The following is a 23,866-nucleotide window of genomic DNA, read 5'->3' on the forward strand; positions in this document are numbered from 1 at the left end:
CGAGTTTTGGCCATTATTAAATGTGCAGCCCACACCCTCATGTCCGACCAGGTCACTAAAGGCAATGCTTTAGCAGGTAAGACAGTGAAAAGTGTGTCACAGTCCTCAGTAGTTGTCGTCCCCTCGGGTTCCCGTCAAACAACCTTCCGTGACTGAAGCAGAACGGGTTTGCCAGACATGCGGGAGGTACATACTTTTCAGGGGGACGCCTCTGAGGAGGAGCACAAACTGTGGTCCCAGATGGGGTGCCAGAAAGACCCCAACCCAGATTTTTGGATCACCCCAGTGGGACAGGTTTGTGTTCCGACACAGTTTTTAATGAATATTGGTTGATTATATACATAATTATACACACCTGGGAAAGGAGGGAATGGTTGGTAACCTGTATCCTGAACATCAGGTACGACTCCCTTGCTAGGTGGACCTTTTTCGTGTCTACAAGTTGATTTTATTGAATTGCCCAGAGTACATTGCAATAGATACTGCTTAGTTATTACAGATGAGTTTAGTAGATGGATTGAAGCTATTCCAAACACCAATAATACTGCCAAAAAATAATCTGCAGATGCTGGGGTCAAAGCAACACTCACAACACGCTGGAGGAACTCAGCAGGTCGGGCAGCATCCGTGGAAAAGATCGGTCGACGTTTCGGGCCGGAACCCTTCGTCAGGACGTTTCGGGCCGGAACGTCGACCGATCTTTTCCACGGATGCTGCCCAACCTGCTGAGTTCCTCCAGTGTGTTGTGACTGTTACCAATAATAATACTATGACTGTTGGGAAGGTATTATTATGGAAAATAATTCCCAGGTACGGCCTGCCAGAGATGCTGAGATCTGACAATGGCCCACACTTTGTGGCGAAAGTAAACGAAGAGATATATATCAAACTAGTTATCAAGCAATAATTCCACTATGTACACCACCCACGGGCAGCTGGCATAGTGGAGAGAGCCAATGGCACTCTGAAGAGTAAATTGGCCAAACTAACAGCAGAGACTGGACTCACTTGGTTGAAGGTCTTACCGTTAGCCCTATTCCACATGAGGGTTACCCCTCAGGGGAAAACAGGGCTGTCACCAGCTGAAATCATTTATGGACGGCCCATGAGGATACACTGGGGACCAAGACCTGGTGTACCATTGCTCCCAGAAAGTCTTCCAGCAAAATTGGATATGCATTGTGACAAAATACCAAGTTATCAGAAGATTGATGCCGATAAGAAGGACAATGGGGGGAACATTCAGGAATGTTAATGGGGGATGAGAGAGATTAACAAAAAGGAGACACAGTTCCGAGTATTGTCAAGACGGTTGCTTTGAACCTGAAACTGTTTGAAGTTTGATGGATAGGCGATACCCCAGCAGGGGGATAAAAGGAACAGGTTCGCTAAGGCAAAGGACACCACGACACGACGAGACAACGAGAACCTGGAAGTGCGTTGTGCCCCCACAAGTTGGTGATAGTTTTGGAGGTCTGGTCACGGGACCAGCCAGAGACGCACAGGCTGGAAAGGTAGGAGTCGGCGGGAACCTGGTGTGTGTGTCCACCCTTGCCTGGGTGCCGGATTCACCGCAGAGGAACGATCGTATCTGGAATGGAGGGGTCACAGTTGGTGACCTCAGAAGACATTACAAAGGGCTCGCCCGAAAGCTAACTGCGAGGAATACCGAAGGTCTGTTTGGAATCCGATTTGAATATTCATTCGCTTTCGCTCTCTCTCTCCTCCCCGCCCCAATGGCACAACAGCGATTACTGCGAACTGAACTGAACTAAATTGAACTGAACTTTGCGTCACTTGAAACTGATCATTTACCCCTAGACTGCGATAGAGCTTGATTGATCCTATTATCCTAGTTCTGTGTACATGTGTGTTTTATCATTGCTAAACTGTTGCATTTATATCCTTTTGATTAGAGTACTGTGTTGCTTATTTCTTTCATAAAACTTCCTCAGTTCCAGTAATCCAGACTCCAACTGAGTGGTCCATTTCTGCTGGTTTGGCAACCCAGTTACGGGGTACGTAACAGCATTCTCTAGGGGAAGAGATGGGGAAATACAGATGCCAACTAACCAAAATTTTCCAAGCATTACATTCACAGGTACGACAGGCTTGCAAGGAAGAGAACTACCCCGCAGAGAGGAGTGACTATCCCACCATAGAACCTGGGGATTTTGTCCTGATCAAGAACTGGGATCGAGGGAAACTCGGACCTCAGTGGAGAGGACCGTATCAGGTGTTACTGACCACTCCCACGGCTGTGAAACTGAAGGGGCAATCTCGGTGGATACATTGAACATCGAACAGACGACAAACATGTTCCTGAAGAAGCTGAGTAGAAGGACTCTCTCGGACAAAAGGAAAATGTATTGGCTGATAGTGGTGTTTGTCTTCATGTCTTTGAGAGGGCTCACCCCAGCATCCGGGGGCCCCCGTGTTAACTCTCTGTCTCTCTGTCACACCTATGCCAAACAGGTAGAACTAGGGGCCTGCTGGGTTTGTGTCAAAATCCCACAGCGTGGTAAATCTATGATTCCAATGTCAGTAATCCCGCTCAACCAGAGTGAGGAACTCTCAGCCTGGGCTTTCTTAAACAACACCCGGGGAAGAGGGGTGAGGAGCTATGTTCCAGTCAGAGATGACTGTGGCTGTCAGTGTTTTGAAGGATGGTATCTCAGGCCCCCACCAAACAGAACTTCCTATACTGGGAAACATGCATCCTGGCCATACTTGCAGGTACCCAGCAGCGGAGAGGAATAACTGAGACTGAGCGATTTTGGATGATCACTTTTCTCTCCTATGGAGTAGCCAGGAATTCACGAGAGATAATCAATCTGGCTGCAGCACTTGAGGAGCTGGCCACAATACTGCAGGGGCCCTGACAGAAACACAGGCCCAAGTAACAGAAATATCCACTGAAATGATTGCAATCTGGCAAACAATCCTACAGAGTCGTATGGCTTCAGATTTTATCCCAGCTGAGAAAGGGGGAACCTGTGCTATTATTGACACAGAATGCTGCACCTATATCCCTGATGAGTCTACTAACATTACATCTCTCTCTGACCACACTGCCAAGGAGACTGCAGCATTAAGAAAGTTGGACAGGATTTACATGGGTTCATCGAAGGGTCAAAATGATGGTCTTCGAAGGCCTGTTCAGTCATATGTGGAGCATGATATTGCATTATGGCCTAATAATTCTACATGTCATTCTTATATTTACTGTTGTGCGCTGTTATTACCCACTGATAAGTCAATGCTGTACTCGGTTGCTTTCTCTGTGAAAAATTACTGCTTTGTTGATCATGTAATGATCAAAAGGAGGGAATGATAAATTATGTAAAAGGATTAACACGTCGTTAAACAATAGCAGCCTGTTTTTCTGAAAGAAACTGCTGATGATCAACAGATGTGCTAAGCCATGCTGAGCCACATTTCTTCTTGAGGGTAGCTAGCTAGGGTTTCAGGATGCTATCTCATTGTGCACTCATGTGTAGAGATAGGACAGCTTCAGTCTGTTCTGCATGTGTAAGACATTATGACTATTTTGTAATTTGTCTTTAGCAAATAACTTTGGCTCCAGCCTGTCTTGTGTGGGGTGTATCTGGACGGATATATCTGTGGTGTAAGGGGAATTGTTAGTCAGTTAGTGGATTGGGCAGGAACAGTCATGGACTGTTCCTGTTTGAGCGAATAACTGAATAGCCCCGGGTGCTTGGAATAAAGAGTTTGTACTTATACGATCACTGAGTGGCTTTATCCGGATTCGACTTCCACAGAATGGGCGTGGTTTTAAAGGGCTGGGCTGCTGGAAGCACATCACCAGACCTGGAGTGATTGCAGCTGGGTCTGACAGAGGCATAACTGGTTCCTCTGGGAACATTCAGTCTCACCCCAACTATTTCCTACCATCCTTTGTACAAGTATGCAATGTCTAAAGGACCAGTGTTTGAGTAAATGAGACTCACCAAACTTTCCCCTGACTGAATCACTGGATCCTCCGAGTCAGATGGGTTCTCTCCAGTTGATGCTCTCAACTCTCGGGCTGGATCACTTGTTGCTGTTCCCTCGTCTTCAGTCGTGGTTTGCTTCCAGTTGGAGTTTTTCTTCCAATAAATCTCTCACCGCAGGTCTAACTTTAACGTGAAAGATAATGAAGCACAATAACAATAAAAAGGAGAAAAAAACATTTCTGCTTAATGTTACTAAGAACAAAACTCACTGAAGTTTAAACATTGAAGGCAGATATAATGATCTCAGTGAACAATCTATTATTGTCCCTCACACATCACAAAACGATGTGGGATAAGAACAACCCATCATTCAGTCACGGTAAGACATAAGTCACAGGAACAGAATTAAGTGATTCGATCCATCTGGTCTGCCTCACCACTCAACCATGGCTGATTTTTATTCCAACATCATATTCCTGCCTTCCTCCTGTAACCCTGAAGTTACTTAGAAATCATGAATATATTAATCTCTGTCAAAAATACACCCAAATGGCAGCCTCAACCAAAATCTGTGGCAACAAATCCCACAGATCCGACATCTTTTGGCCAAAAAATTTTTCTCATGTCAGTTTTAAAGGGAAGCATCTTTATTCTGAGACTGTGCTGTCAGATCACAGACTCTCCGTCTAATGGAAACATCCTCTCCATGTCCACTGTATCCAGGCTTTTCAGCATTCGGGAGGTTTACTTGACCATACATCACCCCACCACCCCAACCGTCCCTCTGAACTCCATTGAGCACAGGCCCAGAACCATGAAATGCTCCTCATACATAATGCCGATCATTCCTGAGATTATTCTTGTAAACCTTGTTTGCAACAACTGTACAAACACATTTCCAGGAATAATAGACAAATTGGTATCAGGATAATTTACAAGGAAATGTTGTGCTTTCTTTACTGTTCTACTGTTACATACCTTGTGGGTATCTTGTGAGTGTCTTATGACCATGATGTAATGGAGTATCTTGTGACCATGATGTAATTGCGTTGTGATGGTGGGGTCATGTAATTTTTCCGCCAGTGTGAGGTCATGTGATGACCTGTTCCAACAAATATACATGGGGAAACCCCTGTTGTTACGGAGTTAGTTCGTCAGTTTTGGTTCGTCAGTTACTCCGTCAGTTAATTTTGCTGCGTAATCGTCTCATGATGCAGTTTTCGTTTCAAAGCGAAGTTTTACGTTCTATTTTAAGGTAAAACCGTTGTGCTGGCAGTTTCGCCAATTGCTGCCAGGTTTTGTCTGTTTACCTTTGCAGTTTAGTGTCGGAGAGTGAAGACCTTTACCAAACTACAGGAACCCGAAGAATTGAGTAAAGGTGGTGTCGTTTGGCGGTTCCATAAAAGATCAACCTTATTGAATCTTCGTTCAGAATTAGTGATCTGCATCTGAGATAACCCCTGCAAGCTCAGGAAAGGTTTGTGCAGTGTTCACCATCCAGAAAAAGGTCAGTTCCTTTAAGCCGTTTTATTTCCTTTGTCATAAATCCTTTGGACAGAATCAGCAGAAACGTCACGTCTTTGAAGAAATCCGTTTCCAGAGAAGTCTCTCCTTATTGACTGTGTAAATCACTTGGACTTTCAAATTTACCACTTTAAGACTGTGTTCGAATTTACCACTTTAAGAAATGTTCCAGAGTTTGGCTGTTCGTTAAATTGCCATATAGCAGTTAACTTCCGGTTAAGTTAATCGTTTGTTTACTTTTCACTATTGTCGAGCAGAGTTTATTAAATGTTTAAGTTTGTTTATAAAACCTGACTCAATTCTATATTCATAGTTGCCGACCACATAACACTACGATCACAAAACAAGCCATTTCCATTTCCAAGTGAAACCAGGTTTATTTCAGTCCAGGGTGAATATAATAAAAAGAAACTGGGATTACCAGAAACACTCAGCAAGTAAGGAATAGCTTTGGGGACAGGAACACACTTTACAATTCAGGTTAATAACGTTTCATCAGAATGACTTCAAACATTTTCAGTTTTTAGTGCCAATCTCCAGCAACTTGAGATTCTGTCTGATTTCCACCGAGTGACAGACAGGGGGGGATTTCCAAACACAGTTTGAACACCAAACTCATGGGTCTATTTCTACTGCTGTAAACATGGAATAGTCCATTTACTCATAGCCTCTCCTCAGATTAGCAGTCATTGCTTCCAAAGGAACTCCAGAAATAAACATCTGGTCCCAGACCAGAAATACTCGCTCAACACCTCATAAACCCAAGCAGCTCGATCCCCGGGTCCATTTTACCTGGAGCAAAAACTGTGATATCCCAGGATCCAACCTCACACAGCTGAACCTGCCACTCACTGACCCTGAAAATCTCACACATCACCCCCGCAACTCAGACTGGGTAGTGCAATCTGGGATTTCCCCACAACCAATGTCCAGCTGCTTGAAATTTCTGCTTCAATGCAGAAGGACGACCGTCCAGCCCCATCTGTAGAAGCACTAACCAAAGTCAAAACCAAAACAGTGACAGTTCCATATGCCTGGAATGTAGATCACAGGACTCACCCAGTACTCTTTGCTGCCAGGAAAATGCTGCAGTGTGTCAGACAGTCACAGTTCAAAAACCAACACCTCCACACTAATGCACAACACAACTGGTACCTGATGACCCTCTGGCATTCCAGCTAACAAAAACTGATTCTGGAAATAACTCAGCAAGGCCAAAGGTGCAAAAGAACACTTCACAATAACAACAAGGGTTAGAAGATTGCTGATATATAACATTGAGGAGGTGGGACACAGGGTGGACAGAGGTTGACCCAGATGGTTGATGTATATCACTGAAGCAGGGCAGTGGGGTGGGGTGAGGAGACTGGACAGAGGTTGACCCAGATGGTTGATGTATATCACTGAAGCAGGGCAGTGGGGGGGGGGGTGAGGAGACTGGACAGAGGTTGACCCAGATGGTTGATGTATATCGCTGAAGCAGGGCAGTGGGGTGGGGTGAGGAGACTGGACAGAGGTTGACCCAGATGGTTGATGTATATCACTGAAGCAGGGCAGTGGGGTGGGGTGAGGAGACTGGACAGAGGTTGACCCAGATGGTTGATGTATATCGCTGAAGCAGGGCAGTGGGGTGGGGTGAGGAGACTGGACAGAGGTTGACCCAGATGGTTGATGTATATCACTGAAGCAGGGCAGTGGGAGGGGTGTTAGGAGACTGGACAGAGTTTGACCCAGATGGTTGATGTATATCGCTGAAGCAGGGCAGTGGGGTGGGGTGAGGAGACTGGACAGAGGTTGACCCAGATGGTTGATGTATATCACTGAAGCAGGGCAGTGGGGGGGTGGGGTGAGGAGACTGGACAGAGGTTGACCCAGATGGTTGATGTATATCGCTGAAGCAGGGCAGTGGGGTGGGGTGAGGAGACTGGACAGAGGTTGACCCAGATGGTTGATGTACATCACTGAAGCAGGGCAGTGGGGTGGGGTGAGGAGACTGGACAGAGGTTGAACAAGATGGTTGATGTATATCACTGAAGCAGGGCAGTGGGTGGGGTGAGGAGACTGGACAGAGGTTGACCCAGATGGTTGATGTATATCACTGAAGCAGGACAGTGGGGTGGGGTGAGGAGACTGGACAGAGGTTGAACAAGATGGTTGATGTATATCGCTGAAGCAGGGCAGTGGGTGGGGTGAGGAGACTGGACAGAGGTTGACCCAGATGGTTGATGTATATCGCTGAAGCAGGGCAGTGGGGTGGGGTGAGGAGACTGGACAGAGGTTGACCCAGATGGTTGATGTATATCACTGAAGCAGGGCAGTGCGGTGGGGTGAGGAGACTGGACAGAGGTTGAACAAGATGGGCAGGGATGAGCACATGGAACCAGGTGGGAGAAGGGATCAAAGACAATCACTGATGGTCCTCCAGCAATACACAGATACTGAATTAATAGTACATACTACTGTATAACAGATCCTAAAATGACAAAGTTAGAGCAAACAACAAGAACGTTGCCATATATACTTTGATCCTCACCAAATTTTTGTCAACACACCATAGAAAGCTTCTCATCCGGACACTTCACACGTTTCCATGGTAACTGCTCTGCCCGTGACTGTGATGAACTCCAGAGACCTTTGGATACTGATCAGCACATCACAGAAACCATTCTCCCCCCTAGACTTCCCAGTCCCTCGGTAAAGCAGGCAGTGAAATGAAAGATCCCCACAACCTGGGACGTTCTCCTTTCTCACCCACCCCAATCGGGGAGAAGACAACAGCCGAAAGCTCAGGGACAAATGTGAGGAGCCTCAGGAAGCGAGGCGAGTTGGGGGAAGTTAACGGGACTCAGTGGCCAACATTAGATTTCCCCAACACAACATAGAGGAAACGTAGAACATAGAATAGTACAGCACATTACAGGCCCTTCGGCCCACAATGTTGTGCCGACCCTCAAACCCTGCCTCCCATATAACCCCCCACCTTAAATTCCTCCATATACCTGTCCAGTAGTCTCTTAAGCTTCACTGGTGTATCTGCCTCCACCACTGACTCAGGCACTGCATTCCACACACCAACCACTCTCTGAGTAAAAATCCTTCCTCTAATATCCCCCTTGAACTTCCCACCCATTACCTTAAAGCCATGTCCTCTTGTATTGTGCAATGGTGCCCTGGCTATCCACTCTATCTATTCCTCTTATTATCTTGTACATCTCTATCATGTCTCCTTTCATCCTCCTTCTTTCCAAAGAGTAAAGCCCTAGCTCCCTTAATCTCCGATCACAATCCATACTCTCTAAACTAGGCAGCATCATGGTAAATCTCCTCTGTACCCTTTCCAATGCTTCCACATCCTTCCAATAGTGAGGCGACCAGAAATGGACACAGTACTCCAAGTGTGGCCTAACCAGAGTTTTATAGAGCTGCATCATTACATTGCAACTCTTAAACTCTATCCCTTGACTTATGAAAGCTAACATCCCATAAGCTTTCTTAACTACCCTATCTACCTGTGAGGCAACTTTCAGGGATGTGTGGACATTACCCCGAGATCCCTCTGCTCCTCCACACTACCAAGTATCCTGCCATTTACTTTGTACTCTCCCTTGGAGTTTGTCCTTCCAGAGTGTTCCACCTCACACTTCTCCGGGTTGAACTCCATCTGCCACTTCTCAGCCCACTTCTGCATCCTATCAATGTCTCTCTGCAATCTTTGACAATCCTCTATACTATCTACAACACCACCAACCTTTGTGTTGCCGGCAAACTTGCCAACCCACCCTTCTACCCCCACATCCATGTCATTAATAAAAATCATGAAAAGTAGAGATCCCTGAACAGATCCTTGTGGGACACCACTAGTCACAATCCTCCAATCTGAATGTACTCCCTCCACCACGACCCTCTGCCTTCTGCAGGCAAGCCAATTCTGAATCCACCTGGCCAAACTTCCCTGCATCCCATGCCTTCTAACCTTCTGAATAAGCCTACCGTGTGGAACCTTGTCAAATGCCTTACTAAATTCCATGTAGATCACATCCACTGCACTACCCTCATCTATATGCCTTGACACCTCCTCAAAGAACTCTATCAGGCTTATTAGACACGATCTACACTTCCACCTGACTAGATTTTCCTCCTCACTTGTCACCCATGGTTCCTTCACCCTACCATTCTTTATCTTCCTCACTGGGACAGATTTATTCCTAACATCCTGCAAGAGATCTCTAAACATCGACCACATGTCCATAGTACATTTCTCTGCAAAAACATCATCCCAATTCCCACCCGCAGGTGTGAGCTTTATAGCCCTTCCCCAATTAAAAATTTTCCTGTCCTCTTTGATTCTATCCTTTTCCATGATAATGTGAAATGCAAGGGAGCAGTGGTCACTGTCCCCCAGATGCTCACCCACTGAGAGATCTGTGACCTGACCTGGTTCATTACCTAATACTAGATCTAGTATGGCATTCACACTGGTCGGCCTGTCCACATACCGTGACAGGAATCCGTCCTGGACACACTTAACAAACTCTGCCCCATCTAAACGCTTGGAACTAATCAGGTGCCAATCAATATTAGGGAAGTTAAAGGCACCCATGATAACAACCCTGTTATTTTTGCACCTTTCCAGAATCTGCCTCTCAATCTGCTCCTCTGTATCTCTGCTGCTACCAGGGGGCCCGGAGAGTCACCACCCATCGGGGGAGTGTGAGCACACACCACGTGATCTTGCGTCACAAAGCGGAGGGCGGGGCTAAATAGCCTCACGTGACCTGTTGGCGGGACTTCCATTTCAATTCTGCGGAAAGAGACAGCCTGGGCTCCTGGTTTGGGTCGTTCAATGCAGATTAAGTGGAGTCGACACGTTTCTGACGAGCCCAGATAACTTGGTACTAAATGAGTAATTGGCCCGCCGTTCGGGGCTGACGGCCAACATCGGATCTCCCCGCTCGGGATCGGTCTCAATACTCACCGATGGGAAAGATATATCTTCGGCCCGTAAATAGTGATCCCGACCCCCGGCTCCCCGATCAAGGAGGCGATCGTCCCTTCCCGATCCCGCAGACGATCCGCTTCAGCAGCGAGCGGAAAAGCAAACGCCGACAATCTGGCGACAGTGAGCATGCGCAAAGAGACTCTGCGTCATCCGGAGGGCGGGGCCTCGGGAACTGACGGCCGCTGCTGCCCGTCTGCGGTTAAATGGGCGGGGCGAACAGGATCACGTGACCGGTGGGTCCCACAACCCAGGGAGAGACTCCAGTGACCCGCCCGTCACTCTGTGTTATGTACAGCAGCGATAGACCACAAACTCAGTCTGTATTAGTATAAACTACTATCTGTATTAGTATAGAGACAATTAAACAAACTACTCTTCTATACAGAAGTTAACAGTGTTATGCGTTTGTGGCTGCCAAACTCTCAAGTTTAGGAACAGTTCTGAAAGTTTCAAGATGGCAAGTTTCAGTTTTCCACGCAATGGGGAAATTTGTAAATCCACATTAAAATGCAACGAGAAAGTAATCACAAAGAATTTCACAGATTCTACGCTGGGAAAAGGAAATACAAATCACAGAAGATTTTTAGTCGTCGAGCCGTATTCCAAAGTGTGTGTGTGTGTGTGTCTCCCTCGCCCTCTCTTTCTCTCTCTTTTCTCTCCTCTCCCTCTCTTCTCTCTCTCTCTCCCTGTCTCTGTCTCTCTCTGCTTCTCTGAGACTGAGAGCTCCAGCAGTCAGTGTACTGACGTCATACTCCCGCCTCCTGCAGCCTCTCTCACAGTGACACCCACAGCAAAATGAAACCTCTGATCTCGTAACACTTGTCCCTCACATCTCCTCTCACCTTAAATGTATTAGACATTTCAACCCCCAGGAAAAATATATCGTCTGTCCGCTCTATCTATTCCTCTTTTAATCTTATAAATGTCCATCCAGTCTCACCCCAGCCTGCGCCGCTCTGGAGAAAACAACACAAGTTTGTCCAGCCTCTCGTTGCAGCTCTGAACCACCCGATCAATCTGTGCAGTCTCTTTCAGGGAGCTGTGAACTTGGATCCAATATCCCTCTGCTCATCGACACTGTTCAGGGACTTGCTTTCAACAGTGTACTGTCTCTTTACATTTCACAGTGTACTGTCCCTCTACATTCAACCTACCGAGCTGCCAAGATGATCATCACTAATCAAATCTCACTGAGTTTTCTCAGGTCCTGTTGAATTTATTCCCAAGTGCACAAGTACGGGAAGGTACAGGGACAGAGAAACACCCAATCCCCCATTGGGGAAGAGATACAAAATCCCTAAAGCGCGTACCACCAGGCTCATGGACAGCTTCCTGTCTGCGGTTGTCAGCCAAATGAATGGTCTCCAGTCCAATAAAATGGACTCGACCTCACAATGTAACCGACATGACCCTGCCCCATATGTCTATCTGCTCTGCACTTTCTCTGCAGCCATAATGCTTTGTTACAGTTATTGTTTTGTTGTATATCAGCTCAATGTAGTTGTAATGTATCGATCTGTGTGGATGGTAGGTCGGGCAAGATTTTCACTGTAGTTCAGTATGTGATAAGAATAAACAAATTCCCCATTTTAATTGTGTGGAAATATTAGACAGACTGAGCTTCTGCTTTGGAACCACAGAGGGAAACTTAACTCAACTGAGGAACACAGATACATAGAAAAGGCTTCAATCTCGCATTACGATCTGCGGTAAATGAGATCAGGTGACCAATGGTGGGTCTCCCAGACCAATTATCAGAATCGGGTTTAATAGCACCGGCAGATGTCATGTAATTCGTTCTCTGCGGCAGCAATGGAACTTAATTCATAGCAATAGATTTTAACCCCCTCTGTGGTGGGGATTTACAGACATTCACCACCCTCAGAATGGAGACATTTCCCGGACAGTCCACCCCCTTTTTCAGAGACTGGGATCCCTGGTTCAACCAGTAATGATGTTGTGCATTTCGATGTGGTCACCCCTCAGTCCTCGATTCTCTAAATGAAAGGGTTATCACATTTGATCTTTCTTCATATGATGACCCCACCACTCCAGGGATCAGTCTGGTGAATCTTCATTGCACTCTCTATAACAAATACTCTCCAACCTCTTTGTTAATCCGCTATGGAATTAATTTCAATCTTCTGCAGCCTCGTGTTGCCCCAAACACTCACCTCCCACCCCCGTCACTATTTCCACCTTCTCACCTCCCCCTCACCTGGATCCACCTCTCACTCCCCAGCTCTTGCCCCATCCCCACCCCTCACCTCTTTTCTCTGACGATTTCCCGTCCACTCTCAGTCCAGAGGGAGGGTCTCGGCCCGAAATGTTGACGGTCCATTTCCCTCCACAGATGCTGCCCGACCCACTGAGTTCCTCCGGCAGTTTGTTCTTTGGTCTGTATGACCCGTGTTAGTGTGGGGAGCGGGATTTTACACCATATTCCAGGTACAGTCTCAACAAATCACAAATAATTGTCACTTTGCCCGGACCATTGGCCCCGCTTGCAGGGCAACAGTCTGCCGGTGTTTGCCCCCCAATGTGGTGAATCCCTCTGCTCGCCACCACCGTGGGCTCAGACATTTCCACAGATGAGCCCCTCCTGTCCCCACCGGGACAAACATCCTGTCCGCCCCCTCTCTCACCGTCTTCATCCTTTCAATAAAATCCCCCTCTCCCTCCCCGGGGAACCGGCATCAAACCGACGGGCCGAGCGGTCTCCTCCTACCTCTCAGCGACACATCAGACTCCGGCCGCAGGAGACGCTTCACAAACGCCCCAACTTCCCTCGGAGGGAAATGGAAATAAATCAGAAAGCGGACATTTACTTTGACGGTTGTCCCGCCGTGACGGAAAGTTCGGGAGACGGTGTCAGCGGGGGTAACGCCCTCTCGGCTGATCCGCCTTCGCTATTGGTTGGAAGCAGTGATTGACATTGCTTCGCACCAGTGGGAATAGCGCAGCGCGTGAAACCTCTGGTGACGGCGGTGGGGGAGGGGCTGGTCACGTGATTAGTAGCCCAGCCGTTAAACCGACCAAGCTCGAGCTCACCAGCGCGCGGGGCACAAAAGGCCCCGGATGATCGGTTGAGGTAAGAAGGGATCTCCGGGTTGGGGGTCTCACCGGGCGGGCGTTTTCAACACCGACTTCGGGTAGTTGCTGTGAGCTCCGGACTCCGTGACCCGCAATCCCGGGACAGTCCTGCTCTCTTCCCTCTCTCTCAGCCCCACCATCCGTACACGGGCCCCGGGGAGCTTCCGGCTGATGAGGGAATGGGAACCGATGGATCTCTCAGACAGAGCTGAGCTCCAGCTGTCTAAATGCAAGGATCGGGAACTCGGAGAAAGGGAACAAAATCTTTTACATCAGCTGTTGAGAAAATCACCTTTGTTCTGCCTCCAGTCACAAACAAGAGAAAATCTGCAGATGCTGGAAATCCAAGCAACACACACAAATTGCTGGAGGAACTCAGCATTAGTACTCTTTTCCATAGATGCTGCCTGGCCTGCTGAGTTCCTCCAGCATTTTGTGTCTGTTGCTTGTTCTACCCCCTCTTGTTCTGGACTTTTCTACCCGTGAGAACATGTTTTGTCCCACTCTCTCTGGGTACATAATGATAGCAAACACCTTTGCCCTGGGCAACAAGTAGCTTTCACATCACAAATGTGCCAGACTCCAATGAGACAGACTACTGCCCTTCCCTTCATATTCATTGGCATTGCCATCACTGAGTTCACCACCGTCAGTCACCTGGGGGAGGGTTCAGGGGAAATATTTATGTACAATACAGAAACTGGTGTTACCTGTGTGTATTGTGGTGATGCAAAAGTTGCTGGAGAATTTGAAAGTGGGAAGAAGTGGAGTGATAGCTTGAAATCTGAGTTTTTAAAGCATCATTTAGCAAGCAAATCAGATATGGACGGAATGGCTCTCTATTTAAAGTTCACTCTGCCCATGTTGTCACTGAGTAAAAAAAAAGCTTTATGTGCACACTGGTCATTACAAATTAGAGGGGACATAGGTGGGAAGACATCTAGTGTCCCCGATGCCCTCACGTACAAGATGTACGTCCAGCTGCAGCTTGTAACCCTGCACTTTAAGGAGTTGGAACTTGAAATGGAAGAATTCTGGATCATCCAGGAGCTGGAGGGGGTGATAGATATGACATGAAGAGAGGTGAATTACACCCAAGGTGCAGGACACAGGAAACTGGGTGAGAGTCAGGAAGGGGAATGAGGTTAAATAACCATCGCAGAGTACTCTTGTGTCTATCCCACACAACAACAGGTGGATCCACTTTAGAAACTGTTACAAATTAGGGGACTTTGGTCGGAAGGTGCGAAGACATCCAGTGTCCCCGATTAATTCAGCATGAATTAATCAGTCTGATGGCCTGGTGGAAGATGATGTCCCGGAGCCTGTTGGTCCTTTTGCTGTGGTACAGTTTCCTGGATAGTAGCAGCACGGACAGTTTGTGGTTGTGGTGAATTGGGTCCCCAATATCCTTTGGGCCCTTTTTACACACCTGTCTCTGTAAATGTCCTGAATAGTGGGAAGTTCACATCTACAGATGCGCTAGGCTGTCCGCACCACTCTCTGCAGGTTCCTGTGATTAAGGGAAGTACAGTTCGCATACCAGGCAGTGATGCAGCCGGTCAGGATGCTCTCAATTGTGTCCCTGCAGAAAGTTCTTAGGATTTGGGGCCCATCCCAAACTTCTTCAACCGTCTGAGCTGAAAGAGGTGCTTTTTTCACAACACAGCTGGTATAGATAGAAACTACAGCACAGAAACAGGCCTTTTGGCCCTTCTTGGCTGTGCTGAACCATTTTCTGCCTAGTCCCACTGACCTGCACACAGATCATATCCCTCCATACACCTCCCATCCATGTATCTGTCCAATTTATTCTTAAATGTTAAAAAAGAACCCGCATTTACCACCTCATCTGGCAGCTCATTCCATACTCCCACCACTCTCTGTGTGAAGAAGCCCTCCCTCATGTTCCCATTAAACTTTCCCCTTTCACCCTTAACCCATGTCCTCTGGTTTTTTTCTCCCCTTGCCTCAGTGGAAAAAGCCTGCTTGCATTCACTCTATCTATACCCATCATAATTTTATATACCTCTATCAAATCTCCCCTTATTCTTCTACGCTCCAGGGAATAAAGTCCTAACCTATTCAACCTTTCTCTGTAACTGAGTTTCTCAAGTCCTGGCAACATCCTTGTAAACCTTCTCTGCACTCTTTCAACCTTATTTATATCCTTCCTGTAATTTGGTGACCAAAACTGAACACAATACTCCAGATTCGGCCTCACCAATGCCTTATACAACCTCATCATAACATTCCAGCTCTTGTACTCAATACTTCGATTAATAAAGGCCAATGTACCAAAAGCTCTCTTTACGACCCTATCTACCTGTGATGACACTTTTAGGGAATTTTGTATCTGTATTCCCAGATCCCTCTGTTCCACTGCACTCCTCAGTGCCTTACCATTAACCCTGTATGTTCTACGTTGGTTTGTCCTTCCAATGTGCAATACCTCACACTTCTCAGTATTAAATTCCATCTGCCATTTTTCAGCCCATTTTTCCAGATGGTCAAAGTCCCTCTGCAGGCTCTGAAAATCTTCCTCACTGTCCACTACACCTCCAATCTTTGTATCATCAGCAAACTTTCTGATCCAATTTACCACATTATCATCCAGATCATTGATATAGATGACAAATAACAATGGACCCAGCACTGATCCCTGTGGCACACCACTAGTCACAGGCCTCCACTCAGAGAAGCAATTCTCTACCATCACTCTGTGGCTTCTTCCATCGAGCCAATGTCTAATCCAATTTACCACCTCTCCATGTATACCTAGCGACTGAATTTTCCTAACTAACCTCCCATGCGGGACCTTGTCAAAGGCCTTACTGCAGTCCATGTAGACAATATTGACTGCCTTCCCTTCATCCACTTTCCTGGTAACCTCCTCGAAAAACTCTAACAGATTGGTCAAACATGACCTACCACGCACAAAGCCATGTTGACTCTCCCTAATAAGCCCCTGTCTATCCAAATGCTTGTAGATTCTGTCTCTTAGTACTCCCTCCAATAACTTACCTTCTACTGACGTTAAACTCACTGGCCTATAATTTCCCGGATTACTTTTCAATCCTTTTTTAAACAACGGAACAACATGAGCCACTCTCCAATCCTCCGGCACTTCACCCGTAGACAGCGACATTTTAAATATTTCTGCCAAAGTGGGACAATTTCAGACAATGTGAGATCCTTGGTAATGTTTATGCCAAGGAAGTTAAAGCTGTTCACCGTGATCAATTGATGGCAATATGGGTTAGCCTGTCTCCATTCCTCCTGTCATCCACAATCAGCCCCTTTGTTTTTGTAACAATGAGGGAGAGTTTGTTTTCTTGACACCAGTCAGATGTTGTTCAGACCTCAGATAGAGTCAGCAATCAAATAGTTGAGCATGGTGTGAATTTGCTGTGCTGTGTATATCACAATGCAAGAAGCATCGTAGGAAAGCCAGGTGAGCTCAGGACAGGAATTATGATACTGTAGCCATTATTGGGACATGTTTGCACCCAACTGTCTGAGGGATTTAGAGGAACAAATCTGTAGAGAGATCACAGACCATGTCAAGAAACAAAGGTTGATTCAGTGAGTGATTTTAACTTTCCTTATATTGATTGGGACTCCCATACTGTAAAAGGACTAGATGGGGTAGAGTTTGTTAAATGTGCCCTGAATCAGTACATAGAATTCCTGATGTAGAAGTGTGCGATGAGCTGTCAGGAAATGATCCAGGGCTGGTGACAGAAATTAGTGATCATAATGCCATGAGATTCAAAGTAAATATGGCAAAAGGGAGGTCTGGACCACAGGTTGAGATTCTAAATTGGAGAAAGGTCAATTTTTGTGGTATCAGAAAGGATCTGACAAGTGTTGTTTGGGACAGGCTGTTTTCTGGCAAAGGAGTACTTGGTAAGTGGGAGGCCTTCAGAAGTGAGATTTCGAGGGTGTAAAGTTTGTATGTGCCTGCCAAAATAAAAGTTGAAAGGTAACTGGTGCAGGGAGCCTTGGTTTTCAAGAGATATTGAGGACCCGGATATTTTGTTCCTCTAAATGCCTCAGACTGTTGGGTGCTCCCAAGACTCACTAATGACTACAATATCATAATTCCACCCCCGAGCTCATCCGACTTTTTTTTTAGTCGTCTTCTGTTGGTTTCTAAAAGATTCACAATCGTTTTTGCTCTTTTGTTTGCCCTCTCCTTGGCTTTTATGTTGGCTTTGGCTTCTCATTTCAGCCACAGTTGTGTCCTCCTGCCTTTCCAATGCTTCCACTTCTTTGCGATGCATCAATCACTTAGCTCCCGAATTGATCCCAGAAACTCCAGCCATCGCTGCTCCGTTGTCACTCCTACCTTTTCCCTTCCAGACAAGTTTGACCAGCTTCTCTGTCATAGAAACATGGGGAAGTTCAGTACGGAAACAGGCTATTTGGCCCATCTGGTCAACGCTGAAAAAACATTCAAGCTGTCTAATGCAACTACCAGCACCGGGACCATCGCCCTCCATACCCCTACCATCCAGGCTCCCATCCAAACTTCTTTTAAATGGTGAAACCGAGCTCATGTTCATCACTTGTGCTGACATCTCATTCCACTCTCTGATGACCATTTCAGTAAAGAGCTTTTCCAAATGTTCCTGTTAAATTTTCACCTTCTCCACTTACCCATGACCTCTGGTTGTCATCCCACCCAACCTCAGTGGAAAAAGCTGCTCTCATTTATCTATACCCTCATAATTTTGTATACTTCTACCAAATCCTCAAAGCAATGTATAATTTCTTTGTTTATGTTTAGAGCCTTTTTTAGATGTATAAGATGATGAGGGGCATTGATCGTGTGGGTAGCCAGAGGATTCTTTCCCAGGGCTGAAATGGCTAACATGAGGGGGCATAGTTTTAAGGTGCTTGGAAACAGATACCGAGGGGATGTCAGGGGTAAGTTTTTTTACACAGAGAGTGGTGGGTGTGTGGAATGCACTGTCGGCTATTTGTGTGAGAGTGTTTCAGTTACTGTGGGGCCAGGAACCCATGCAGCTCAGTGGGAACAGGGAATAATACCAATGGAGAGAGTCAAACTGAGCCAGGTCACAGATTGGAGACGGCAGAAATGCCCCATTCTTATAGAGACAGGAAGAGCATCAGAGAATTTGATGGTCACTCCAGATACCAGCACTGTGCCCAGTTAGAAGATGATTTCTATCGCCAACTTGTGTTGAACTTCACTGTAACAGTGTGATACCAGATCACGCGTTGACAACTCAAGGGATCTCATCTGAAATATTGTCCTACACCCATTGATGGATTTTGTAAATCTTTTTACAGGTTAAAAATGACAAGGAATTTGTCTACTGGAATCTCGCACAGACAGTGGGGAGGGATTCACTCGATCATCAGATCGACTGGCATTCCCGTAATTTTGCACAGGGGGGAACCCATTCATCTGCTCAGACAGTGGGAATGGATTCACTCAGTCATCTCAACTGAAGGTACATCAGCAAGTTCACACTGGGCAAGGCCTTTCACCTGTGGACACACCAGTCAGTTCACACTGTGCAGAGGCTGGCCATCTGCTGAATATGTGGGGAAGGATTCACTCAGCCATCTGAACTAATGGGTCACCAGCGAGTTCACAGTGGGGAGCGGCCATGAACCTGCTCAGAACATGGGAAGGGATTCACTTCGTCGTCTCATCTGAAGGCACATCAGCGAGTTCACACCGGAGAAATGCCATTCACCTGCCCAGACTGTGGGAAGGGATTCACTCGGTCATCTGACCTAATGGCACACCAGCCAGTTCACACCGGGGAATGGCCGTTCACCTGCTTGGACTGTGGGAAGGGATTCACTTGGTCATCTGAACTGAAGGTACATCAGAGAATTCACACTGGGGAGAGGCCATTCACCTGCTCAGTCTGTGGCAAGGGATTCACTCAGTCATCTCATCTAATGGTACATCAGCGAGTTCACACTGGGGAGAGGCCATTCACCTGCTCAGAGTGTGGGAAAGGATTCACTCAGTCATCTCATCTGAAGCTACATGAGCGAGTTCACACGGCGGAATGGCCGTTCACCTGCTCGGATTGTGGGAAGGGATTCACTCGGTCATCTGAACTGAATGTACATCAGAGAGTTCACACTGGGGAGAGGCCGTTCACCTGCTCAGACTGTGGGAAGGGATTCACTCAGTCATCTCATCTGAAGGTACATCAGCGAGTTCACACTGGGGAGAGGCTGTTCACCTGCTCAGTCTGTGGGAAGGGATTCACTTCGTCATCGACAGTGAAGGTACATCAGCGAGTTCACACTGGAGAGAGGCCGTTCACCTGTTCAGAGTGTGGGAAGGGATTCACTCAGTTAGGCCACCTACAAGTACACTGGTCAGTTCACAGTGGAGAGAGGCCTTTCACCTGCTCAGACTGTGGGAAGGGATTCACTCAGTTATCCACCCTAATGACCCACCGGGAAGTTCACACCAGGAAGAGGCCATTTACCTGCTCAGTCTGTGGGAAGGGATTCACTTTGTCAAATCAGTTACTGAGACACCAGTTCGTTCACACTGGACAGTGGCCATTCACCTGCTCAGACTGTGGGAAGGGATTCACTCAGTCATCTGAACTGAAGGTACATCAGCGAATTCACACAGGGGAGAGGCCATTCACCTGCTCAGAGTGTGGGAAAGGATTCACTCGCTCATCCCACCTACAAACACACCAGTCATTTCACACAGGGGAGCGGCCGTTCACCTGCTCAGACTGTGGGAAAGGATTCACTCAGTCATCAGAGCTACAGAGACATCAGCGAATTCACACTGGGGAAAGACCGTTCACCTGCTCAGAGTGTGGGAAAGGATTCACTCAGTCATCCCACCTACAGAGACACCAGCAAGTTCACACTAGGTAGAGGCCGTTCACTTGCTTAGGGTGTGGGTAGGGATTCACTCGGTCATCTCAACTGCAGAGACGCCAGCAAGTTCACACGGGGTAGAGGCCAATCTCCTGCTTGGACTTTGGGAAGAGAATCGCTCAGCCACCTCAACCAGATTTGCATCATTGAGTTCACACTGGGGAAACCCATTCACCCGCTGTGAATGTGGGAAGCGATCCACTCAGTCATCTAACCTTGCAACTCTTGCTTCGGTTAGCAGTTTAATGTAGGGGATGATAGCTCCCGGCCCAGCCAAACTTAAGAAGTCTCATTTGGGTGGATGCTGCACAATGTGTCCCCTGTTACAAATCAGTACCCCAAAATAACAAGCAGTACAGAATATGTGATTAAATGATTGAGATTTATAATTTTTACTTTGACTATAGGGTTAGTAAAGAAAACAAAAAAAAAGAAAAAGGGCCCACTCCATTTGCGTCTTCTCGTCTCTCCCTGGCAAAAGAAGATGAAAATATCTCTTCCAGACTCACAAGGAAGAATATTTCTGACACTGGATCGTCCCGCACTCCAAAACCCTGTTATCTCTAGTTGTAACCTAAACATTGCTGCTACAGAGAAACCATTACCTCAGCAGTGAAACATTACAGAGAGGCCATTACGTGAGCAGTGAAACCTTACAGCATGTTATACTTGTGACACACTGCCGGGTTCACACTGGGGAGAAAGTTTCAATAAGCTGCATGCTGGATATTTGTCCATCACCGTTGCTGAATGCTATTTCGAGAGTTACTGTCGGTGCCGAACTCTGCAATTATCACCACACCCAGTTCTGCACCCTGGTCACTGGGCATGGGAGGAGTTTCTTCTGCTACATATTCACCTTTAATGGGACTGGAGTTTAATATTCTGCACCTGTGACAAATTAATTAGTTCTATTTTAAACTCTGTCTTTGGTACTTAGAATATTTATAACACAAACAGTGTACTCAGGCCTGCTGGACCCAGCCAGTGATCCAGTTCCATGACAGTCCTTTTACATCCTCCTCTGTTGTTCACATCTGTGAGATGGGTTCCAAACAGTCACCACTCTGTGGGTGATGAGGTTTCCCTGGAATTTTCTGCAGACTGAAGAAGTCGAGCTGACTGCAGTTCTGTCTGAGATGTTCTTTGCCCCTCAAATCTCTGGGCTGAGAAAGAATGACATTGGGAGTTAATCTCCTTATTCACGGCTCATTTCCACATGTGGGTCATTTTCCCTGCTTCTAAAGGGTTGTTAGAAAACACCACTGTCCTCTAAAGACTGAAAGCAGAATGGGAAACCATTAGTTGGATGTTCAACGGAGTAGGGTCAGAAACCAGAGGCAGGTCTGCCCAGGGCAGAGTTTGGGGCTCTGGACGGTGGTCAGGGTAAGAATGTATGATGAGGAGAAGGGAATCAGCAGCGGGGTGTGGCAATGAATGACAGAGTAGCAACATTTGGAAGCTAATTGGCAGAGAAAATAATCTGGTTGTCTGACTGATGACATCAATACCTTTGGTGAGATGCCCTATTGGTCGAGGAACGTGTGTGTGTTGAGAATGGTTTTATCCATTGAGGGAGTTGTTCCTGCTTGTTTATCCTGTAATATTATATCTGGATGGTTCTTCTAGATTATCCTATCTGTAATAATGTATTGATTATCACATAAATTGTGAGATTCTGTCCCTAACTGCATCAGGCTTGAATTTATGGTGCCTTAATGAAGTTATGGTGGTCATTCATGAGTTTGTATTCTAAAGCAAGATTTTGGTGAATGATATTTGCCACTTGATTGTACCTGCATAAGTAATCAGATTGAGTTAAACTGCTGCAGGATTCTGGAATGTGTTGGATTGTGTCTGGTTTCTGTTGGCATTTTCTGCATTTATTGCCTTGTTACTTTGTATGGTTTGTATTTTTGATTTCTTTTTCTTTTTGTCAACCACCTTGTCCTGTATTTCTGCAAGGAGCCCCTCTGTTTCTGGGAAGAGATCTCCAACTCTCAGTCAGGTGCTCGATGCTTCCTTGTCAACATCTAGTCTGCTCAGATCATTGGGATGTCTCCCATGGAGGGTCATACTCATTCCACTGGTTAATGTTTTCTTCCATAGTGATGATTCATTTTTCTGAGTTAGCCTCTCATTTAAGTTTCCTGGTCTGTATTTCTTATCAGAATTGCATATACACACATGAAGCATTGAATCCTGTTCTTTTTTGATGAAAATATATACTTAGAAGTTTTATCTGACTGTTGTGTGATTTTTTGTTTCATGTGTGTTATTCCTCTTTCTCCTTCTGTCCAAGGTAGTTTGAATCTGAGGCTACGTCCACACTTTCTTCCTTTTTAAATCTTTTTATTGAATTAGTACACAAAAGGTAAACCATATAGGCACTGATACGCTGTTGCAATATAACTTTACGAGAGATATTAATACACAAAAAGAAGTTAATACAAACAGTGCAGTTTAGATATAAAATAAGGTAATATAATAGTATACTAATTTTCATACATGTCAATAAGGAAAAGAAAAAAAACCAAAAAAACACCGTGCAACTAATCTAAAAAGCAAAGCAAAGCAATGGGCTAACTAGGTATCAAGTAGAGTTAATTTGTATTATATTTTTCTTGTCCGCTCAAATGGCAGGGATGTCTTCTATGGCAGGACATGGGTGGTCTTCTAGAGTGACCATCTATTTGTTTTCTTAATTGTGTTTTTATTTCGGTGTAGTGATGTGTATTTCTTATTAGTTTTTTCATGCCAGCATGGATTGCTGAATCCTGGTTTTGTTAAGGGAAATATATCCTTAGGAACCTTGCACTTCTTACTCTGACTTCTCATCTGCCCACCCCCCCCCCGACCCCCATAATACCAATACTTCAAGAGTATCAGGGCAGAAGTGAGTATAGATGCTATTACTAAGGAGAAAATTTGCTAAGGAAGCTGGAAGTCCTGGAGGTAGATAAGACTCCTGGAGCAGATGGTGCCCACCCCAGGGTGCAAAAAGAGGTAGCTGAAGAGATTGTGAAGGCATTACAGTCATAGAACACTACAGCACAGAACAATGCCATTCGGCCAATCTAGTCTGTGCCAGAGCATTAATCTGCCTCGTTCCAACAATCTCCACCGGGACCATAGACCTCCATACCCTTCTCATCCATGTACCCATCCAAACTTCACTTAAATGTTGCAATCGCCCCTGCCACTTGCTCCGGCAGCTCGTTCCACATTCTTCCTGCCTCTGAGTGAAAAGGATCCCCCTCCTGTTTCTCTTAAAGATTGGGTAATGAACTTTTAAGTGTCTCTTGATTTTGGAATGTTTCTGGCAGACTAGAAAGTTGCAAATGTCACTTCACGCTTTAAGAAGGGAGGAAGACAGAAGAAAGGAAACTTTTGG

General features: G+C 46.2%; 2 protein-coding genes across 9 annotated transcripts in view; one reads left to right on the forward strand and one right to left on the reverse strand.

Annotated features, from left to right (window-relative positions):
• The window catches only part of LOC134341919 (zinc finger protein 229-like), a 35,538-nt gene extending 22,208 nt beyond the window's left edge, over positions 1-13,330 (reverse strand). For 2 of the 8 annotated variants that reach the window (XR_010016903.1, XR_010016902.1), the window contains exons 1-2: positions 10,456-11,974; positions 3,972-4,139 (exon numbers count right to left, since the gene is read on the reverse strand). The gene's annotated coding sequence lies outside the window, so the exon portion shown is untranslated. Of the gene's footprint in view, positions 1-3,971; positions 4,140-8,013; positions 8,032-10,455; positions 11,975-12,746; positions 12,927-13,207 lie in introns of those variants that run through there. The other 6 variants (XM_063039850.1, XM_063039854.1, XM_063039851.1 and 3 more) reach the window with 6 other exon arrangements.
• A 156-nt stretch (positions 13,331-13,486) lies between these two features.
• The window catches only part of LOC134341958 (gastrula zinc finger protein XlCGF26.1-like), a 35,654-nt gene continuing 25,274 nt past the window's right edge, over positions 13,487-23,866 (forward strand). Inside the window, exons 1-2 of the mRNA XM_063039910.1 lie at positions 13,487-13,570; positions 18,892-20,405. Of these exons, the coding sequence (XP_062895980.1) occupies positions 19,294-20,405 (1,112 nt within the window). The 5' untranslated portion in view covers positions 13,487-13,570; positions 18,892-19,293. The remainder of the gene's footprint in view (positions 13,571-18,891; positions 20,406-23,866) is intronic.

This window comes from Mobula hypostoma, unplaced genomic scaffold (genome assembly GCF_963921235.1).
Source record: "Mobula hypostoma unplaced genomic scaffold, sMobHyp1.1 scaffold_42, whole genome shotgun sequence".
Lineage (NCBI taxonomy): Eukaryota > Metazoa > Chordata > Chondrichthyes > Myliobatiformes > Myliobatidae > Mobula > Mobula hypostoma.